This window comes from Staurois parvus, unplaced genomic scaffold, assembly GCF_062004578.1.
Source record: "Staurois parvus isolate SC_StPar_1 unplaced genomic scaffold, SC_StPar_1.0 ptg000047l, whole genome shotgun sequence".
NCBI classification, from domain to species: Eukaryota; Metazoa; Chordata; class Amphibia; order Anura; family Ranidae; genus Staurois; species Staurois parvus.
The window spans coordinates 1,181,221-1,201,238 of NW_028317843.1; the positions used below are offsets into that span (position 1 = coordinate 1,181,221).

The 20,018-nt window shown below is 35.2% G+C and overlaps 1 protein-coding gene across 1 annotated transcript in view; it reads left to right on the forward strand.

Moving 5' to 3' along the window:
- The window catches only part of CSMD3 (CUB and Sushi multiple domains 3), a 1,455,553-nt gene that overhangs the window by 703,210 nt on the left and 732,325 nt on the right, over positions 1-20,018 (forward strand). The window contains exon 8 of the mRNA XM_089664334.1: positions 9,423-9,500. Coding sequence (XP_089520460.1) covers positions 9,423-9,500 — 78 coding nt within the window. The remainder of the gene's footprint in view (positions 1-9,422; positions 9,501-20,018) is intronic.

The following is a 20,018-nucleotide window of genomic DNA, read 5'->3' on the forward strand; positions in this document are numbered from 1 at the left end:
TCTGTTAAAAAGACGTTGAAAAACAAATGAATTACTCGGAGGATCCTCAGGGGAAAATCAAGAAAAAAGCCTAAAAAAAGAGAACCAATGCAGCCACCATATCTAAGTATTGTTAAGCCACAGTATAAAACATTTTTCATTTTGGGATTTAATACCACTTTAATAATAAGAATGTGGTCAATTCTGTTCATGCACTGAGCTTTTCACAGAAAGGGCTTTATAGCACTGAACATTCCCCTGATCAAGCCACACAAGTGGTGAAATATGCTGGGAGAAGGTCTGGAGTACAAAACACTTTATGAACTTAATTAGTGTAATATTAAAAAAAAAATGGAATAGACACAAGAAAGGCGGTCTCTGAGTATAATTTAGGCTACAAGAAATCAGTAATAAGGAGTTGTTGAAATAAAAAGATCCATAAACAGTACTACAGTCCAAAATAATAATCAAAAGACCTAGTATTGATGTGAAACACAGAAATAGAAAGAAAAAAAATTAAGATGAGAAATAGTTAAAGCAAGCTGTCAAAAAACAGTGAATATATGAGGAAGAAAAGAAGACAGAAATTAGGTTATGTAAAAGAAAGCTATACTAAACAAAGAGGTTTTTGCATATCAATAGAAAACATGATAAGTTTTAACACAACAAACTGTCTCACTATCTCCCTCTCATTCTTGTTCTTTCTCTCTGTGTGTGTGTGTGTGTGTATATATATATATATATATATATATATATATATATATATATATATTACATTTCAGGTGCATCAAAATAAAAGGTCCTATAGTATTTTTTCTTTATAAAGAAGCCACAGGCTAAATGGAAAAGCCTGCCCCCTGTCAACATTTAGAAGGACCCTTGCTCTCTTTCAACTTGCACCTTCTGCAGAGTCAGAGAGCTCTTTAATCAGTAGGAAGCATGTGCTTTCCTGATTGAACATCTATAGGTGTGACCAGGGGTGGACTGACCATTTGGAAACTCGGGCACTGCCCGGAGGCTCGGGGTCAGTAGGGGGCCCCATGAGATGCCCCTGGTACCTTTTTCATAGGCTTTTTTTAGTTTAGGCAAGGACACAGGGGCCCCATGATCCCCTATTGCCCGGGGGCCCCATGAGTTGTCAGTCCTCCCCTGGGTGTGACATAGAAGGGGATATGTCAGACTTCTGCAGAGAGATCATTGCTTCCACACAGAGTGTAGGGGTCATTCTCTATAGCAGGCTTTGTAAAGAAACCTTTGAGCATTTGCACACCTTTTTTTAATGTACCTGGAATGTATTTAACTGATTCAAATTGAAAATGTAACAGGGCTTTATGTTTTATTGTCGAGGATAAAGTATGTTACATCTGAATTAAGTGTATACAGTTACTCATACAAAGGTCATGATTAAGAGCAAGGCCATTAGATTCAAGGAGCTTATTAGCCATGGAAGTCCAGCAGTATTTTTCTCTTGCAGGGCATAGATATAATAAGGTTGTTGATGGTCAGGGGGAGAAGAAAAGGCTGCATTTGTGAAAGTTGCCCTGTGAGACAGCATTTCATCATAATGGCTCATTATATTCACCATTCATTTGGTGGTTATACATTAATCCCATTTACATTCTCTTTGCATTTTATTGCACTTATAAAATATGCCATATACTAAGTTGTATCAATTAGCATTGTTGAAATAGGGGCTCTAACCCCCACCACGCTATTAAAAATTAGTATATATACACACATTAAGTGAGTTATATATAGATTTAAAAGCATTTCATAACCTACACAGTAGACATTGTTTCACTCTCACCATCATTGGAAGCTAATGTATATTTATGATAGGAAAATGAGATGTAATAATACATGTCAGGAAATTACATATGATGATCTCAGATCTATTATTTTTTGTTTTTGTTTTGCTCTAAATATGGGACAGTTAATTGCATGACCTCCTTGATTCAGTTGATTCAGTGTTATAGGTTTCATATGTGTACATTCCATGTAGTAAACTATAGTTCTTGTAGTTCATCAGTTCATGTTGACTTGCAGCAGGCAAAGCATATTGTGATCATGTCTTTCTAAAATCTTTCTAAAAGTAAACATATTGAGGAGATTTCATAAAACTGGTGCAATCAGAATCCTGGAGCAGCTGTGCATGATAGCCAATCAGCTTATAACTTCAGCTTCTTCAATTCAGCTTTGACAATAAAACCTGGAAGCTGATTAGTTTCTATGCAGAGCTGCACTGGGTTTTGCACGCTCTAGTTTTAATAAATCCCCTCATTGTATGTGGACTTATTAGTCTGCCTTTTATTTATTTGCTGGAAAGATTTGGGGTATAGCATACATCAGTGCTAACCAAATTGCCAGCTTTAGGGGCCTTAGCTACAGCCCCTAACATTTCCAAAGGGCTCAATGTTCAGTATATGTCATGCTACAGAGGTTGGTAAGAGACTGCTGAGATATTGCTGGGGGTAACCAGTGAAATGCTAGAGGTTTAGTTAAAACTATGCTGCAGGAAACTGGTAGACTCTGGGGACAATATAAAAGAGACTGATGGAGATCACTACCATTATAGTCCCTTTACTAACCAATGCTTCATCTACTGCCTGCTGGGGATGACAAGCTGCACCTGTAAGTAGCAGTATACTATACAATATAAGATAAAGCAGTACATAGACACTAGTACAATATGCACAAGCTGACTGCAAAATGATCTTTTTGTTAATAAATTGCAACACAGATACACTTGCTTTCATTGAATAAGTTTCAATGTTTTGTGGCACACAGTTACAGTGAAGAACAATATCCTGTAAGCCATAAAAATCTAGTCCAATATTTCTTTTAAGATCCTTCAGTTAGGTGGTGGCCACCCGGTTTCTGGTAACCTGATTACTGCATGCAGTAATTTGAAGCCATCACAGCTGTACAGATAGCATATGGATCCCCTTTACTATTGGACATCAGTTATGTAACATCAGGTTGTTCAGCTTCACTTTGTCTTAGTGACCAAACTTAATCCTTAACAAAGACGCCAGCAGAAAGACAGGGATATTCTTGTTTTCTCACTTCAATGAAAGGTGTGTGTATCCTTGCCTGCTGTAGGTCCATGTAGCAAAGTAAGTGAAGGATAAAAGAACCCTGTCACCAACGTAAAAATGCAGGTAAAAGTAGGGGAAATTAAGTATTTAAAATGCCCACTTTTCTTTCCCATTAAGAAGTTTAATTTACTTGCATTTCATTTTGCCATTGAACTTACTAAAAAATGTGACTTCTTTAGGAACAGTTAACACCCTAGCACATCCTCCTCCCTCCTTGCACATCATAGCCCTCTCCTGTTCTGGAAATGTGTCTAATTACTGTCAGTGCTGGACAAGCTCCTTCACCCCTCCCCTCAACTTACCCTAAAACCTTTTATGTAGCTGCAGGGGAGCAGTGAAGGGGAATAATATAGAGTGTAAGTTGAGTGATAGTTCTGAGCCTTCTAATGTTGCTGACATCATATTTAAGATGACATTGCCTGGCACCAGTCTCAGAGCTTTTGGAAAATATCAAACTAGCATAGTAGTTAGCATTAACACAGAAGATAGACATCAGGATGGCATTTTGCATCTGAGAACTAAACGTTACATGGTGTTTCAAAATAAATCTCTAGTGATAGTTATATAGTTACATAGTTAGCCTGGCTGAAAAAAAGACAAACGTCCATCCAGTTTAACCATTAAAAAAAAAAAGTTATAATTCTATACCCACAGTTGATCCAGAAGAAGGCAAAAAACACCAGCAAAGCATGAATCAATTTGCTCCTGCAGGGAAAAAATTCCTTCCTGGATCAACTTTACCTATAAATGTTAGTATCCAGTTATATTCTGTGTATCTAAGATAATTCTGATAGATGTATCAGAAAATGAATGTGCCTGATATAAGATACAAAAAATACTAATGTGTGTACCTAACAAAACAGTGCAAAGTACCATTGCTTTATAAAAAAAAGTATTGTAACCCTTTCCAACCAACTATTTTGTTTTTAATTTTAACCAATAAAATTTGATTGGTTGAAATCAGAGCATATTACACATAGCCATTGCACCATGCACATTTTCGTTAAACGTTTTATATATTTAATATGTATTAAATAATTAACAATTAGCATACATTACAAATAAAATATATAATTCATTTATAGATCTATTTTGTCATAATCAAAGCAACATATTATATTGTAGATTTTGAGATTAAAGCTAAACTCCAAACCGCAAAATACACAGATATATTACAAATCTGGGAGCTGTTTTAGCTGTACTTCTGTCCATCAAATTTTGAGATTTGCACAGTTGTGGGACATAGGAAGAGACCTGATTTTTCTCTGATTTAGCAGGGTAGGAGATCTGATTCTTCTTGGTTGCAGTTCAGGTACACCCAGGAGCGGACTGACCATTCGAGCACTCGGGCACTGCCCGAGGGCCCGGGATCAAAAGGGGGCCCCATGAAATGCCCCTGGTATCTTTTATAGGCTTTTTTGGGTGTGCTTTGAGTGTGGGCAAGGACACAGGGGCCCCATGATCCCCTATTGCCCGTGGGCCCCATGAGTTGTCAGTGTGCCCCTGGGTACACCTACAGGTCTCCTCCCACAACCCATGATCTCTGAGTCATTGTGCACTTTTCTCCTATCAGCATGCTTCTTGTCAGCACATGAACTGATTTGCTCTTTGTGCTGCTTCTCCTGTTACCATTTTAAGGCCTCATGCATGTTGGATGTTTCTGCTGTTCTTCCTAGATGCCTTTCCTCCTGGCAAGGCAGAAAAACACTTGAAGCATATAAACACATGGAATTTGTGCAGGTGCGTTTAAGTGCATCATGCACTTGAGAGTCAATTAATTTAATTGGTCATAATTATAATAATAATAATTTATAATTATATAATTATTATGACCATTGAAAGTAATTATAGCTCAAGAGCTAAATGTGCCTAGAGTTCCTGTGCATTTTGACCTGTTTACGCACATTTATGATTTTTTTCTACCTCTAAACACCCCTGCCTCTAAACGCCTCTAAATGCCTATGTGTATATGGGCATATAGGCTAAGATGCAGGGGTGTTTAGAGGCAAAAAAAAAGCCAGATGCTCCTAACAGCAGCATAAAAAGCATCCAGTGTGAATGAAGCCTAATCTCTGTTGTACAAGGACTACATGCGGATGATATCAGGTCACTGATTGCATTAAAAAATGCATTTATGGATGTATTAGTGAAGAAGTGCATTCATTTGTATATTTTATATCTGCTTGGAGGTTTAATTCTTTTACATTATGAACCATTCAAAAGGCTTCTTTCATTAATTAAGTTTAATTCTGCTTAGACTTCTGTTAGTTAATTTTGATTTTAAATAGTACATGATATAGTTTTTGACATACGGTGGAAGAAGAGATATTACATATAGCAAATGATTTAGAAAATACACGAGGCAGCCAATTATCACAATCATGGTGCATTACTGATTAAAAATGTATTTAAGCACAGAGCTGACCTTGTGTTAGATTTATCAGACAGTGTTCTTTTAATAAGTGGAAGGGCGATCATTTTAATTCATTTGTTTTTCTGCTGAGTAAGAGCTTTGGCAAGCTGGGTCTTTTTGTCTTTTCTCTCCTTCACCTAAGCACTTTGCTGAATTGGAACTTCCACTGCATATAATTTACTAATCTGCTTATCAGTGTCAATTTCCAATTCATTTCTCAATTTTGCCTAGATCATCAGTTAACATTTTAGGAAATAAAATAAAATAAAATAAAATAATCACTTCTATTTCCAATATTGGAATCTATGGCTTAAAAAATACATTCTGCGTATAATTAATTTCTTTAAAGCCATATTGGAATGTTAAAATGAATAATGTTTGTTGTTAAAGCATACCTATAGTCAAATTAACACTCCTTTCCTCCAATTTTAAACACATTGCCCACTTAATAAGTGTTGTTAAGAGTTTTCATGGCAATTATTGACATTACCAAATGCAAAAGCACATGACTGAGTGATCTCACCTGAATGGTAAGACTGAAACTCAGGCAGAGCCACTTATTGACAAGCTTACTGCAACTTACGTTCTTTTAGCCACTTATTGACAAGCTTACTGCAACTTACATTCTTTTAGTCTCTTTGAGTGAGATTGTCTGACACTGTATTAGTGTAAACTTTGTTTTCGGCAGGATAGAAATTTTAAAGCTTCTTTTACTATTTATGAGGTCATCTGGTGATATGTGGTCAAGATAGATGATTTTTAATTTGGCTGTAATAGTATTTAGGTTAGGATAGGAGGTATAACATATTTCAAACTGGAGAACCAGTTTTCTATGGTCATCACTCTTTCCATTCCATTTTCCATTGTGATCCTTTCTAAAGCTATACAGGTCACTCTTTCAGCCAAATTGTTTAATTGTTTGTGAGTGATAGAAATTAAGATCTTTCTCCTGAGAATCTTTTAGAATAAAGTCAAAGGCAACTTTGTTTTTTTTTTGGTTTTTTGTTTTTTTAAATTGCTATTCCAATCATATGACGGCGCAACATACATGTTATGGGAGCCAATTACAGTAGGACATGGTTGGTGTGGAAATGTTAAATTTAAATTATCAAAATATTAAGAAAAGATTCCATTGACTACATGTAGACAGAGCATCCAGAGGGGAAGAGGTGAATGGGGCAAGTCACTGCTTGGAATAATTTAAATGTTTATAAAATTGAGCTATGCATACTGTATGTTTTACATAATAACAATCTTCTTCTAAAGAAAAAGTGGTAAAGATTGACCTGGCAAAAGAGCCTAAAATATATACTGGCTAGAAAAAAGATAATTTTATATGAATAACTAATATTCAATGTTTTACCTGATTAAAATAATAAGAGCATACAGACTATACAAAAACACTTTAAGGAAAATAACTTACCAATTCAGAATTAATATTGCCTGTGGATTATATAATATATTAATAATAGTAATAATATGTAATAATAATAATACTTTATATTGTATTCCAATAAGTTTTTGTGCTGCATGAGGTTTCTTCTCTATGTCTTATTTGGCCTTAGATCCACCTATGAAATTGCCCTTACTCTTCATAGGTTAAGGTCATGATTCCTCGATTCCTCCTTTTATCTATATGAAGTTTCCTGTGCTCCTTCCTGCACAGTACATTAGAGCCATGTTGGCTGTGAAAGCTTTTCAGATTCCAAAGAGCATGCAGGAATTGGGGAAGGGGAGGGATACCTTGGCTGGTTTCCCTCAAATACTGAACGATGGAATACTCCCTACAACATGTGTGCTTTTCTATTGATTAGTAGAGGACATTATTGGTTGCAAGATGAGGCATGCCAGAGCTCAAAAAGTTGAATATAATATTTACCCATTCAGAATGGCAGTTTATTTTATATTCATAGAGTCTCAGAACAGGAGTTAAAAAAAAATGAGAAGGCAATTTGTGGTTAGCTTTAATATTTTTAAAACAGGATAGTTTGAATAGAATTCAACAAATTACTAAGTTTTCTACTATTAATTAATTTGCAATTGCAGCATGTATTTTACATTGTTTCAGTTTAGTTTACAACACCGTAATCTTGCTTCACGCATGACAGGTTTGCTTTAACAGGCCCATGGTATTTTAAAATTGGCCTTGAATGATATCTCTTTGCCATTGTAGTATTTATTGCTGAACCTGACATCACTCCTTAAATGCAGGATAGCCTGCATACCGGCAAAATGCAGATGGAGATGTGTTTTTATTCAGCTGAATGGATCACATTATCTTTTGTCATAGTTGGGTGCATATAAATGGTTTTACATTGTTCCAAGATTTTAAACAGTTTGTGCAACATTTTCTCTGCATGAATTAATAAATAAGTAGCCTGTTAAAGCTTTTCGCAAAATATCTGGATTTAGTAATTTAATTTTCAATAATGTATTTGTGTGTTCCATTTGAGCCTTTAATTCCCTGTGGTCTTTTAAAGTCAAAGATATTCCTTTTTTTGTACTTTAAAATATGATGACATCGACACTTTGGATGCAAGTAATACACAAGGATTTTTACAAATATAAATCTAGAAATCTTTATGGAATGCTTAACAGGTGTCATTACGCTTAGCATGAATCTTTTTACACAGCTCTAATTGTCATATTTCACATCTACATTTTATTAACCATCATAATATTTGCTAAGCTTCATAAAAACGTAGGATTACTTTTGGCACTAATTTGCCTACACTGATTATTACTATCATTTTTATTTATTTTGACTATTCTTATTATTATTTCTGTCTTTTCCTGCTTTTTAAAGATGGCAGTTTTTTTTTCAATAGGATCTTAAAATTCTTTCAAAGATAGCAACACATGCAGGAACATTAGTGTTTATATGCCATGCTAGATTATAGTATATGGAACCCAAGTATGTCCAGTTTTAAAGACTGTATGACTTTCATACAACAAATTGGCAGTAAATATGTGGGAAATGGTGTAAAAATTATCTTGGGGTATCAGTCAGAAAAAGCCATTATTTAATGACTACGTTTTCAGTGAATGATGTAGAAGTGGGTTGAGATGACAAATTCTATGGAAACCTGAAGACCTACTATCTTACATGACTTGGGTTAAGACTTTAGACTATTTGCACATTCTGCCTCTGCTCTGTCATTCCAAGCTCTGTAATGGATCTTCAAAGGGCTAATGCATGAAGGGGGACCTTGAACAGCAATGACCCCCCCTTCCAAATGATTACATTTCTCAGAAGCATTATCTGCTGGCCTCAAAGGTCTGTCACCTTCCATAGGTTGCTTGGTTTGTTGAATTAGCTTTAAAATAACCTAGTCTTCCCAGTAATGAAGAAAATGTATTTTTTGTGCCTTAAGCTAAAAAAAAATAGAGCAGCAATTTGGATGATAGTATAGAAAGATTAGATGAGATTAGATAGATAGATAGATAGATAGATAGATAGATAGATAGATAGATAGATTTTATTGTTGCCTCAGTAATTTAACTATATAATATAAATTTTTTTTACACTGCCAAATGGGTCAGAAAATTTGTATGAGGTGTCTGAATATGTGTTTCTTTCATATGAACTAAAACTATTGCACTTGAAATAAAAAGTAGTTCTTAAAAATTGGTTGATTGACAGCCCACATGAAAGATCAAAAGAACTTGTCAGCGGTCCAACTGCTGCAGCTAGATCAAGCCCTTAAAATAGTAATAGTCAGCTGAAACTAAGTCCCTGGCATATTGGAGTCTACTACGTAATGTTGTCTTGGAAATATTTCATAAGTCCTATCTGTTCACACAGATTTAATTTTACAGTTTTACTATTTTAACATTTAATAACAGAAAAATATGTATTTATATAACAATCACAATGATTTTAAACTAGATTGTTTTACCTTATTCATTTTCTTTTTTGTTTTCCTAACTAGTGAAAAAGTCCATAGATTTTAAATCTAGAGGATTTAAATTGTTTCCAGGGAAAGACCTCAGCAGCAAGTTTTCTATCTGTGAGTGTAACCATTTTGTTCCTCTTTTGGTGCAACATTGACCTTTTGTGTCTGTGTTTGTTTTACGAAATTGAGATAAGACAGCTTAAGATGACTGTATATTTTTATGTTAATTGTTAGTCTGCATGCTGCTCTGTGTAATTTAACAACATAGCTTCAAGGTCTAATGTCAAAGTTAAATGAAACATTTAGAAGTTTATGTCTTAATGGTATAAGCGTTCCCTTTAACATAAAATATTAGGATATTAAAAGTCTTTAGACTTCACACTATAAGACGATGGCAACAATGACATATTGTAAGTTATCCATAATATCATAAGACATGGAATGTCTTTTCAGATTCAGTCTTTGCTGTCATATATAACATTAGAAGATATTTGTGCAGACTTGCCGATCCTAGTTACTGTGTTGTTTACTCAGTCTTTGAAATAATACAGAAGGGGGCAGCTAATGTACCAGGAGAAAAGGGGGGTGACTAGCTAAGGTCTTGTTAACTTCCAAAAAGATTTATGAAAATGCATGCATATCATTTACATGTTGACATTTGACTTGCATTTTTGCAGCCTGTCTTACACCATGCTAGGCTGCATTTTTACTGCATTGCCTAACTGGAACAGATGTTTATGAAGTAAATATGCTCCATAGTTAAGGGAAGTAAAATGAAAAAAAAAAACAAAAACAAATTATATTACTACTCTATGCATATATATATATATATATATATATATATTTAGTCTTTGTGGACACCTATATAAGTCTAATGGATATCCAATTTTAAAATCATACGCAATGAAGTCCCAACTTTGACCGTATAAACCTTTAAAAGCCTCTACTATTTAGGAAAGCCTTCCACAAGAGCTTGGAGTGTGTTGGTCTTTGGCCAAGAAAAAACACTCAGTCAGGCCTTAATGTTAACTGAGAAGATGTGGCTTAGTGTTTCCATCAGTGTTCCAATCTATGCCAAAGGTGTCTTGCAGGGTTAAGGTCAAGGTTTTGTACAGGCCAGATGAATTGTTCCATATCAGACTCATCAAACCATGTCTTCATTACAACTTTGAGCACAGGGTGCAGTCATGCAGGAACAGAAAAAATATTTTCCCCAAAACTATTAGAATAAGGTTGACAGCACATGATTATAAAAAAAGAACGTTATGCTGTATGCTACACCAAAAGTATATGTGATAGAAGGTGAAGGGAAGTCTCTCCAGTGGAACAGAGACAGCAAAAAATAACACATTACTGATTTCATCCCTTCCCTACTCTGTCCAAGGCTAGAAACAATGTTTTGTCTATACATACACACTATACATACACTTTAATAGTACTTTTCATGGAAACACCAAAACTCAATAATTTGGAGGGTTGTATACTTATTTTTGGCCATGTAGTATTCATAGGAGCATTTCATTGACATGTGTGGATGTTTAAAGCAAATGTCACTTTGCCTGTCTTCACTGCAGTAGATTGCCCTCCCTGATAAAAATTTTAGAATGTTCTGTTTCTTGGGAAGTATCTTCAAAAAGGTTCTCATGGTCATTCAAATTAATCTTCTTAATGACATACATATTTTTAACATTTATTTAAAATCACATTTGTTTATCATTACAATCATTCTTACTGCATTCTATTTGTTTTCTTTGCCTTCAAGCTAAACATTTCAACTTAGAGGGTCCAGAGAAGCAAAGCTCTTTAAAATGTCCTTTTATTCTGTACATATTGTACTGAGAATGTCATGTCTGTTATTGGTCTACTAAAGCAAAAACATTTCAATAAAGGACTACATGTTATCTAATAGGACTACAGTGCATGAAAGAGGTTCTAAATTAGATTTTCTGCTTGATGGAAGATATTTTCTGTTTTATCTTTTTGAAAGCTATAAACTGTCCTTTAAAATGTAAGGGATAATCACATAGTAATATTTATAACAGTGTCTAAGCTTAAAAAAGGACAAAACCTTGAGGTCTATGGTTTGGTGATAAAGTTGCTCTAGTCTTGCAAAAGAATAATGGGATAGTCACAGGTGTCTCGGCCCATAAAATATATAGCTTACAGCCCAAATAAAAACTCATACCTTTTTTCCATTTTTATATTTGTGCTGCCATGTTTCATTTGATAATAATTGATATTTAATTAGCGATGCCTTAAAATACCCCTTTCAAGAGACAAAACAAGATAAGATAAAGATAAGATCTAAGATCGTAGAAATATGATTTCTATCCTACTGCTCCAGTGACATATGCTGGCATAAATGTGTAACAGCCGCTCAGGCATCCGCACGCACATAGGTACCTAATAGAACAAAAAGGAGTGTAACTGGCCTGTTCTGTTTGAGCATAGAAATACAGAAAGGAGCACCAGACCAAAATTGGATAAAAGAGCCCAAGATATTAATTTTAATTGTTGATAAAAAAAGTCATAAACACAGCCATTTGGGGGCAACACCTTGGCAACACTGCTCTTCTTTCATAAAGGCTCAACATAGGATAAAACTTAAAACCAAAACTTATTTTTCTTCCCAATAAAAAACAACATGACAGCAGTTTCTGAGCAGCAATGGAGGTTGCTCTGTTACACATGGCAGCATAGTTAAATTCTACTGACTGTTGACCTGAGAAGTCATTGATACACTGTACAATGCCTATAACAGGAAATAAGTAGAAAACTATGGAATTAGAAGCTATTCGTGAAATACACTAAATATTTATTTCTGTGACTTCATTTGGGCAATAAAACTTTTGTATTACAGTCTCTCTATAAAGCAAACTGTGTTACATTTTAAAGTGACATGTAATTGTAGTTGTCTTAAGCTTTCTATGTATGCAATTTTTTTTGCTGAATAAAATTCACAATCAAATGTAATCATAGGTATATTCTGTATGGCTTATTTGAAACATCTAAGAGTTGGAGCTGCGCCCAAAAATTATCAGGAAGAAACACTGGGGTGGATTTACTAAAAGCAAATAGACTGTGCACTTTTCAAGTGCAGTTCTTTCAGAGCTTAGCAAATGAGGGGCAGTTCTGCTGACTTCTATCACCCAATCACATGCAAGTAAACATGCTGTTTTTCTTTCTTTCTTGCATGTGATTGGACATTCTTTGCAAAGTGAACTTCATCTTACTTACCAAGGTCTGAAGCAACTGCACTTGCAAACTGCATAGGCTATTTGCACAAATTCACCAAAAATACACACGGGGTAGATTTAAATAAAGGCAAAGTGTTGATGAACTGTTGGTTGCCTTATTTAACCACTTGCCCTCCAGAGGATTTACCCCCCTTTCTGACCAGGCCATTTTTTGCGATACAGCGCTGCATTACTTTAACTGACCATTGTGCAGTCTTGCAACGCTGCACCCAAATGAAATTTAAGTCCTTTTCTTCCCACAAATAGAGCTTTCTTTTGGTGGTATTTGATTGCCTATTTGTTTTTTATTTTTTGTGCTATAAACAAACAAACAATTTTGGAAAATAAAACAATATTTTTAACTTTTTGCTATAAAACATATGCAGCAAAAAAATTTAAAAATAAAATTTTGTCATAATTTTAGGCCAAAATGTATTCTGCTACATGTCTTTCCTAAAAAAAAATCCCAATAAGTGTAAATTAATTTGTTTATGTGAAAGTTATAGTGTCTACAAATGGCGGTATATATACTGGAATTTAAAAAAAAAATTTATACTAGTAATGGCAGTGATCAGCAACTTATAGCGGGACTGCGGCAGGCATTCTGACACGGTGAGGGAACTGACTAACTGCCACTGACATCCCAATTACACTAATACAGTGATCAGTGATAATAAAAAGCACTGACACTGTACTAACGACACTGGGCAGGAAAGAATTAACATCTGGGATGATCAAAGGGTTAACTGTGTGCTGTTCTGTGTTTTATTAAGTGTGCTGTGTGCTGTTTTACTATGTGAACATGCTGCTGTGTATTTCTCTGCTGTGCGGAGAAGTACACAGCAGCATGTTACTGCTGGTAGCATGTCACTGTTCCTCGGCGATCGCTGGGTGCCAGCGGGGAATCTGGTAAGTGACATATGTAGTCGCCAATGGCGCCGTGGGTAGGGTGGCGCACCTCGCGTCCCCTTCCCGGAACTGCAAAATCACATGTATATACATGATTTTGTGCAGCCCTGCCACCCTGTAGCAGTAGTTCTGCTATAGGGTGGTCAGGAAGCGATTAATTAAATTTTTTATATAGAAAATATTTCAGCATTGTTAATGTTGATTCCTGTTTATTTTATACACATCTTTTTTCATGTACTCAAGTTGTTAAAAATGTATTCCACCATTATAACTTGGTCTTCAATTCTCACCACGGTTGTTATCTGTTATGCTGGTATGTTTACACTTAAAGTACATGTCCATTCAAAAACTTATTGTTTAGTTTTGGATAAACTTGAGAAGTGACAAAATCACTCTCAAGTTTTTATTCCGTACAGCATTTCTTTAAATTGATTTGCTCTCCCATTCTGTCTTGGTAGCAATCATTTTACCAGACAGCATCAATTGGAAAATCTGCAACCAGGACACAAAAAATTAAAAAGCTCACATATGCTACTAAAAAGGTATTTGTAATGCAAATATTTACTTTCTGTCTGGTGTAACCATTGTCACTAGGAAAGGATGTGAAGGGGAAATGTTCACGTTCAGAGCCATGGAGTGCAGTAACAACCTTGACAGGGGTTCTAACTCTTCCCCATTCTATCCAAAATAACCATAAAAAGACCAAGCTTGACATATACTTTAACCACTGCTGCAAATAAGCTAGAACAGGAAAGCAAAGGCCAATGGCACCAGTATTGTCTGTGGTCACCCTTCATTTTATCTTGTCAATATTAATGACTTACCTTGTCCTATTCTGCACTATGTCTTTGTGTGGAGGTGGTCATCTTGATAGAGGCAGGCATTTGCTTCCCCATAGCAGTGGCAGTGTTTTGGAGCTCACACCGCAGATATACAGATATGATATTGTAGTCAGAGAAGTCTTTAAAGTGCTTCTAAAGGTATTTTTTTTAAAAATGACAAACATGCTATATTTTCCTGTCAGTACTGTACCGCGCTCCAATATATACAACTCTCAATAATAATAAAAATCTAATTTTCTATAATAATGTTATTAAATAACTCCGTGTATCTTCAATATATCAGTAATTAAATATATTAATCCAACTAAAAATTATAATTGATAACACCATTAATTCATATATAAAAAGTGAAAAAAAGTGAAAAAAAAATGAAAAAATGAAAAAATGAAAAAATATATTGTGCATATAAACCAGAATAAATATATATGGAAATGACAATTCAGTTCATCAGAGATGCGATGGTATTTAAAGTTCAAACTAATCTGTATGATGGATCAGTGTTCACAGCCGTGAACCTCTCCCTCCTTTCTTCTCTCCTCTCTCCCCAACACAGCCTCCTCAATAGAACTTTTTCCACTGGCTGCTTATTCATCCATGCTCGATACATATAAAGAGAGAAACAGAGACATAGTGTCTTATCCGGGATAAAAGTTATTTATTTAAAGCTATTGGTTTCCCACTCACATGCTCCAAACAAAAGTAGCGCTTTGTGTGCAAATGTATCCAAAAAGTATCCAGATCCTACTATACAACCAGCCTTGCAGGTGTGTCTGCCTTCACTGAATGTGCTTGCCGTTCCTCCGTGGATGCGTGATGACGTCACCGCCCCTCCACGGAGGGGAGGGGCGGTGACGTCATCACGCATCCACGGAGGAACGGCAAGCACATTCAGTGAAGGCAGACACACCTGCAAGGCTGGTTGTATAGTAGGATCTGGATACTTTTTGGATACATTTGCACACAAAGCGCTACTTTTGTTTGGAGCATGTGAGTGGGAAACCAATAGCTTTAAATAAATAACTTTTATCCCGGATAAGACACTATGTCTCTGTTTCTCTCTTTATATGTATCGAGCATGGATGAATAAGCAGCCAGTGGAAAAAGTTCTATTGAGGAGGCTGTGTTGGGGAGAGAGGAGAGAAGAAAGGAGGGAGAGGTTCACGGCTGTGAACACTGATCCATCATACAGATTAGTTTGAACTTTAAATACCATCGCATCTCTGATGAACTGAATTGTCATTTCCATATATATTTATTCTGGTTTATATGCACAATATATTTTTTCATTTTTTCATTTTTTCATTTTTTTTTCACTTTTTTTCACTTTTTATATATGAATTAATGGTGTTATCAATTATAATTTTTAGTTGGATTAATATATTTAATTACTGATATATTGAAGATACACGGAGTTATTTAATAACATTATTATAGAAAATTAGATTTTTATTATTATTGAGAGTTGTATATATTGGAGCGCGGTACAGTACTGACATTTAATATATACATCCATACACCTGGAGAGGGTGTAATAAGTACCTAGCGATCTAATATATTTTAATTTTATAAAGGAATTATTTAAACACTTGATTAATTAAATTAGAAAGTATCACAGTTACAAAATAATCACATGATTATCATATAAGCACATAAATAATTTAAGTGTAAGAATACTTCCAGTGGCTCACAAGTATTTATTTTAATTTTAAATGCTATATTTTCCTGCTCTGTGCAATGGTTTTATGCAAAGCAGTCCCAATCTTCCTCCTCTCGCGTCCCCTGTCAGTGCTCTTGGCTCCTCTCCCCTTCTGATTGCCCCCATATCAAGCCATTTGCTATGGGGGAACTTGTGTAGCTTGATAACATCTGTTGGCACACACGGTATGGCTTAGCTTCCTCATCGCTGGATTTGATTGAAAACAGCAGAAACCAATGGCTCCCTCTGCTCTCAGCTCTGAATCAAGATTGGGCTCAGGTATTTGGAGGGCTGTGGGGGGGGACCGACAATAGAAGATTTATTTTTTACCTTAATGCAGATATTTCATTAAGGTAAAAAATCTTTTACCTTTAGAACCACTTTAAGTACCCTTGCTTGCCCGGAAGTGCTGTTTAGGCACAGTTAACATTTCTAACTGTTCCTTTATAAATATCATATTCTCACTTTTTGAGTTTAGGTCCACTTTAGGAGTTAGATTTTATAAGCAAATTATCTATGTTCCTGTGTCGGTGTCTAATTCAAAACACATATATATATATACTATATATGTATAAATATTTGAAAAAGTTATTGATTATTTATGCCCATGGCTTAGGTTGTAGATCTCTGATAATCCCTTTAAAGCCTAGCAATTTGGTCCTCTTTTCCATTAAAGTTAGCACTTATTTTTAACCATGTGTGTTTAATCAGCTGGCTGGAAACAGAAAGCTACATAAAATAAGGACAATTAATTATTTTAAAATTACAACATAACAGAGGTGTTTTAAAGTTGATTTATGCTGGGAAAAACTCCAACCTTGGAGATGTGTTACTTAAATGAAAAACATTGACACTAAGCAATGTGGAGTTTATTAACCTATTTAATGAGTATAACTTTGCACAAAGAGTAGCACAATTATGCAATAGTAATTTTCCTAAAAGAATACATGGCTTCAGGAAATTAACCAACTGAATTATGAAAATGAAAAACTCTAAAAGCTTTGATGCAAATATTTTGAGATATACAAAGCAGTAATTAGATTGGGAAATTACTTACAATAAATGGTCTGGTTTACAGAATTTATGTGACTAAATGAATTGCAAATAAGGACTATAGTATATTTGGTGGTGCACAGATATTCATGAATATATTGGTCTTCTGAATTACATTTTTAAAGACTTGTTTCTATGTATAATTTGTAAAAAAACAAACAAACAAAAAACCTATTTTTTATAATATTATATAATATAAACAGTACAGCTTCTATAAATGGAAGAGAGGTCAGAAATGGTAGGCATAGTTTACACTTGAGTGCATATAGCAGGTCCCTTGGCTCTATTAACCCAAATAGCACAATAAAATTACCGCTGTGGGAGTGGGTGCAGTTGGACGTCAGAAGATTTTCAACAAAATCAGCATCCAGTAATATAAGGGACACATCACTAATGCTGGCCATACATGGGTCAAATTCCAAAAGTATTCTCTTTTGAAAATCTTTTCTAAGAATTTTCATTTGAATTTTGCACCATTAGTGAATTAATGAATTTTGAATCAATGATGGGAGAATTGTGCAAGAAATATAAATGAAAAAGAAATGAGCATGAGCTGTGACCTGGAAAAAAAAGAATATTCTTGGCCACAAAAAATCTTTTCTGTAGCAAAATGAGGTGAAATTGAAGGCTTGGTTGGTTGAATTTTGAAATCAATGGGGGCACCTTCAGATTTCAAAATGCACAAAATTTCGGATTTTCTAAAGACAATTTGTTAGGAATTCGACCCATGTATGGCCTGCATATGACTGTAAATATTATCCCATGTGCTGACTTAAATTTTTTTTTTTTTTAATTAGACTTTAATGCCATAATGTGGTTGATTTACTAAATGCATATAGGGGTTGATTTACTAAAGGGAAACAGACTGTGCATTTTGCAAGTGCAGTGGCACTCATTTCTCTAGTACTTGTGAATGTGGTGAAGCTTTACTTTGTAAAGAACTCCCAATCAGGTGCAAAGAAAATAAAAAATGATTGGATAATGCAAATCAGCAGAGCTTCACCAAATTCACCAAATTCTGGGGAAAATAAATGTAACCGCACTTGCAAAGTGCACAGTCTATTACCCTTTAGTAAATCAACCCCATAGGCTGTTGGCATTGCAATGTAATTTTCACTTAGCTTAGTAAATGTGATAAAAGTTGAGAATACCCAATCACTTGCACTATAAAAACAATGTTTTTTGCTTGCTAATGATTGGATGATGGAAATCTTTAGAGCTTCACCTCCTTTACTAAAGGAAACATTCCTTGCAAATTGAAAATCACCCTGTAAAATGAACAGCCTGTTTGCCTTTAGTACATTAACCCCAATGAGAAGATAGCTTCAAAACAACAAAGTGATGCGCAATAAAGGTTCCAGTGTTTTTTCATGTACAAGACTGGAAGTTTAACATGAAAAATGTTTCACCTCACTTCCTAATTGAGTAAATCGGGCCTCATTTATGCATAGCCATTTAGCTTTGGATAACATAACTCTGAGACTGGTAGTTGGAATGTACAGTATGGCCATGATTTACCAAAGTGTCGTGAACTAAAAGTGCTTAACTCAAAAATCCAATAACTGGGAAATTTAAAAAAATAGCATCTTAAGCTCTTATAGTAAACCTTAGTTATCAACAGAACACAAAATAAAACTCTATGGATTTAAGGGCCAGGTATTGTTTTACTGTCCTTCTTCCAAAACAGGTAACTAAATGGAAAGGAGAATCTGAGTGTTGTAGACAGTTCTATCAAATAATACCAACGCTGAGTTAACCAATAGGCTGCTGCAGAAGCTGGGTATGTGTGTAAATCTGACAAGCTGACTGCCAATAATCAGACTGAAGCTATTGAGTGGTTCCACACACCCTGTATCTGGTCAATCCTCTAGCACACACCCTGCTATTTTTCCTGGGTTCCATGCTTCCATTGGTGGATCGAATACTGGCATAACAGTTTCTACCAGGTAGAGGGAAGGTAAAGCAGTAAATTTTAATTTTCTAATCTCTACTTCCTACTAAGAAGCCAGAAGCAAAGTGTAAAATGTCACTTCCAGGTATGACTGTCACTTTTCCTAGCCCCTGTGGCTAAAGAAGTATGATCTGCACTACTATATCTTTAAAAGAGGGCAGGTGAGACATCAGGGGTGTAAAAGACCCCTATTGTCTCATTATTGTCTCACCAAAAAAGCAATACATAAAGGATGGTGTGATTAAAAATAAAATGTAGTGAAAAAACTAAGCACAAAAACATTGATTTTGTTACATATAGGCACACATGCAAAAAATCTATGGCCATTATTCACATTAACTACAAAATGTATGGGCCTTTAAAGTATCACCTAAACAGTTAGGGTAAAAAAGTTAATTTGCCATTTCATGAGAACTCACAATTTTAATGTGGTTCAAAAGGATACATTTTTTTATATTAAATACTATATCTATACTTACCTGCCATTGTACAGTGGTATTGAACAGCGTGGTCCTGTACAACCTATTCTTTAACTCCCCGCTGGTGCTTTCTACTCCTCTTCTTCTGTGTCTGCCCCATAGCAAGCCTCTTGCTATGGGGGCAGATGAGCGGACTTGCTCCTGAGTTGGCTGTGTGTGTCCATAGACATACACAGTGAAGCTCAGCTCTGCCCCCTGCTCTCTAGTTAGAGGATTTGATTGACAGCAGCAGGTACCAATGGAAATGGCTCTGTGTCCTGTGAATGCTGCTATAGACAGACACAGCACCGAATCGAGTGAAGACTTAGGTAACTATTTAGGGGGCAGGGACGATACTGCTACTAGGACAGTTTTTTTCCTTAATACAGGGAATACATTAAGGTAAAAGATGGTATGACTGTAGAACCACTTTAAAGTTTGACGTGTTTGGTATTTATGTATTTGGTGCAACCTTATATTTTCAATG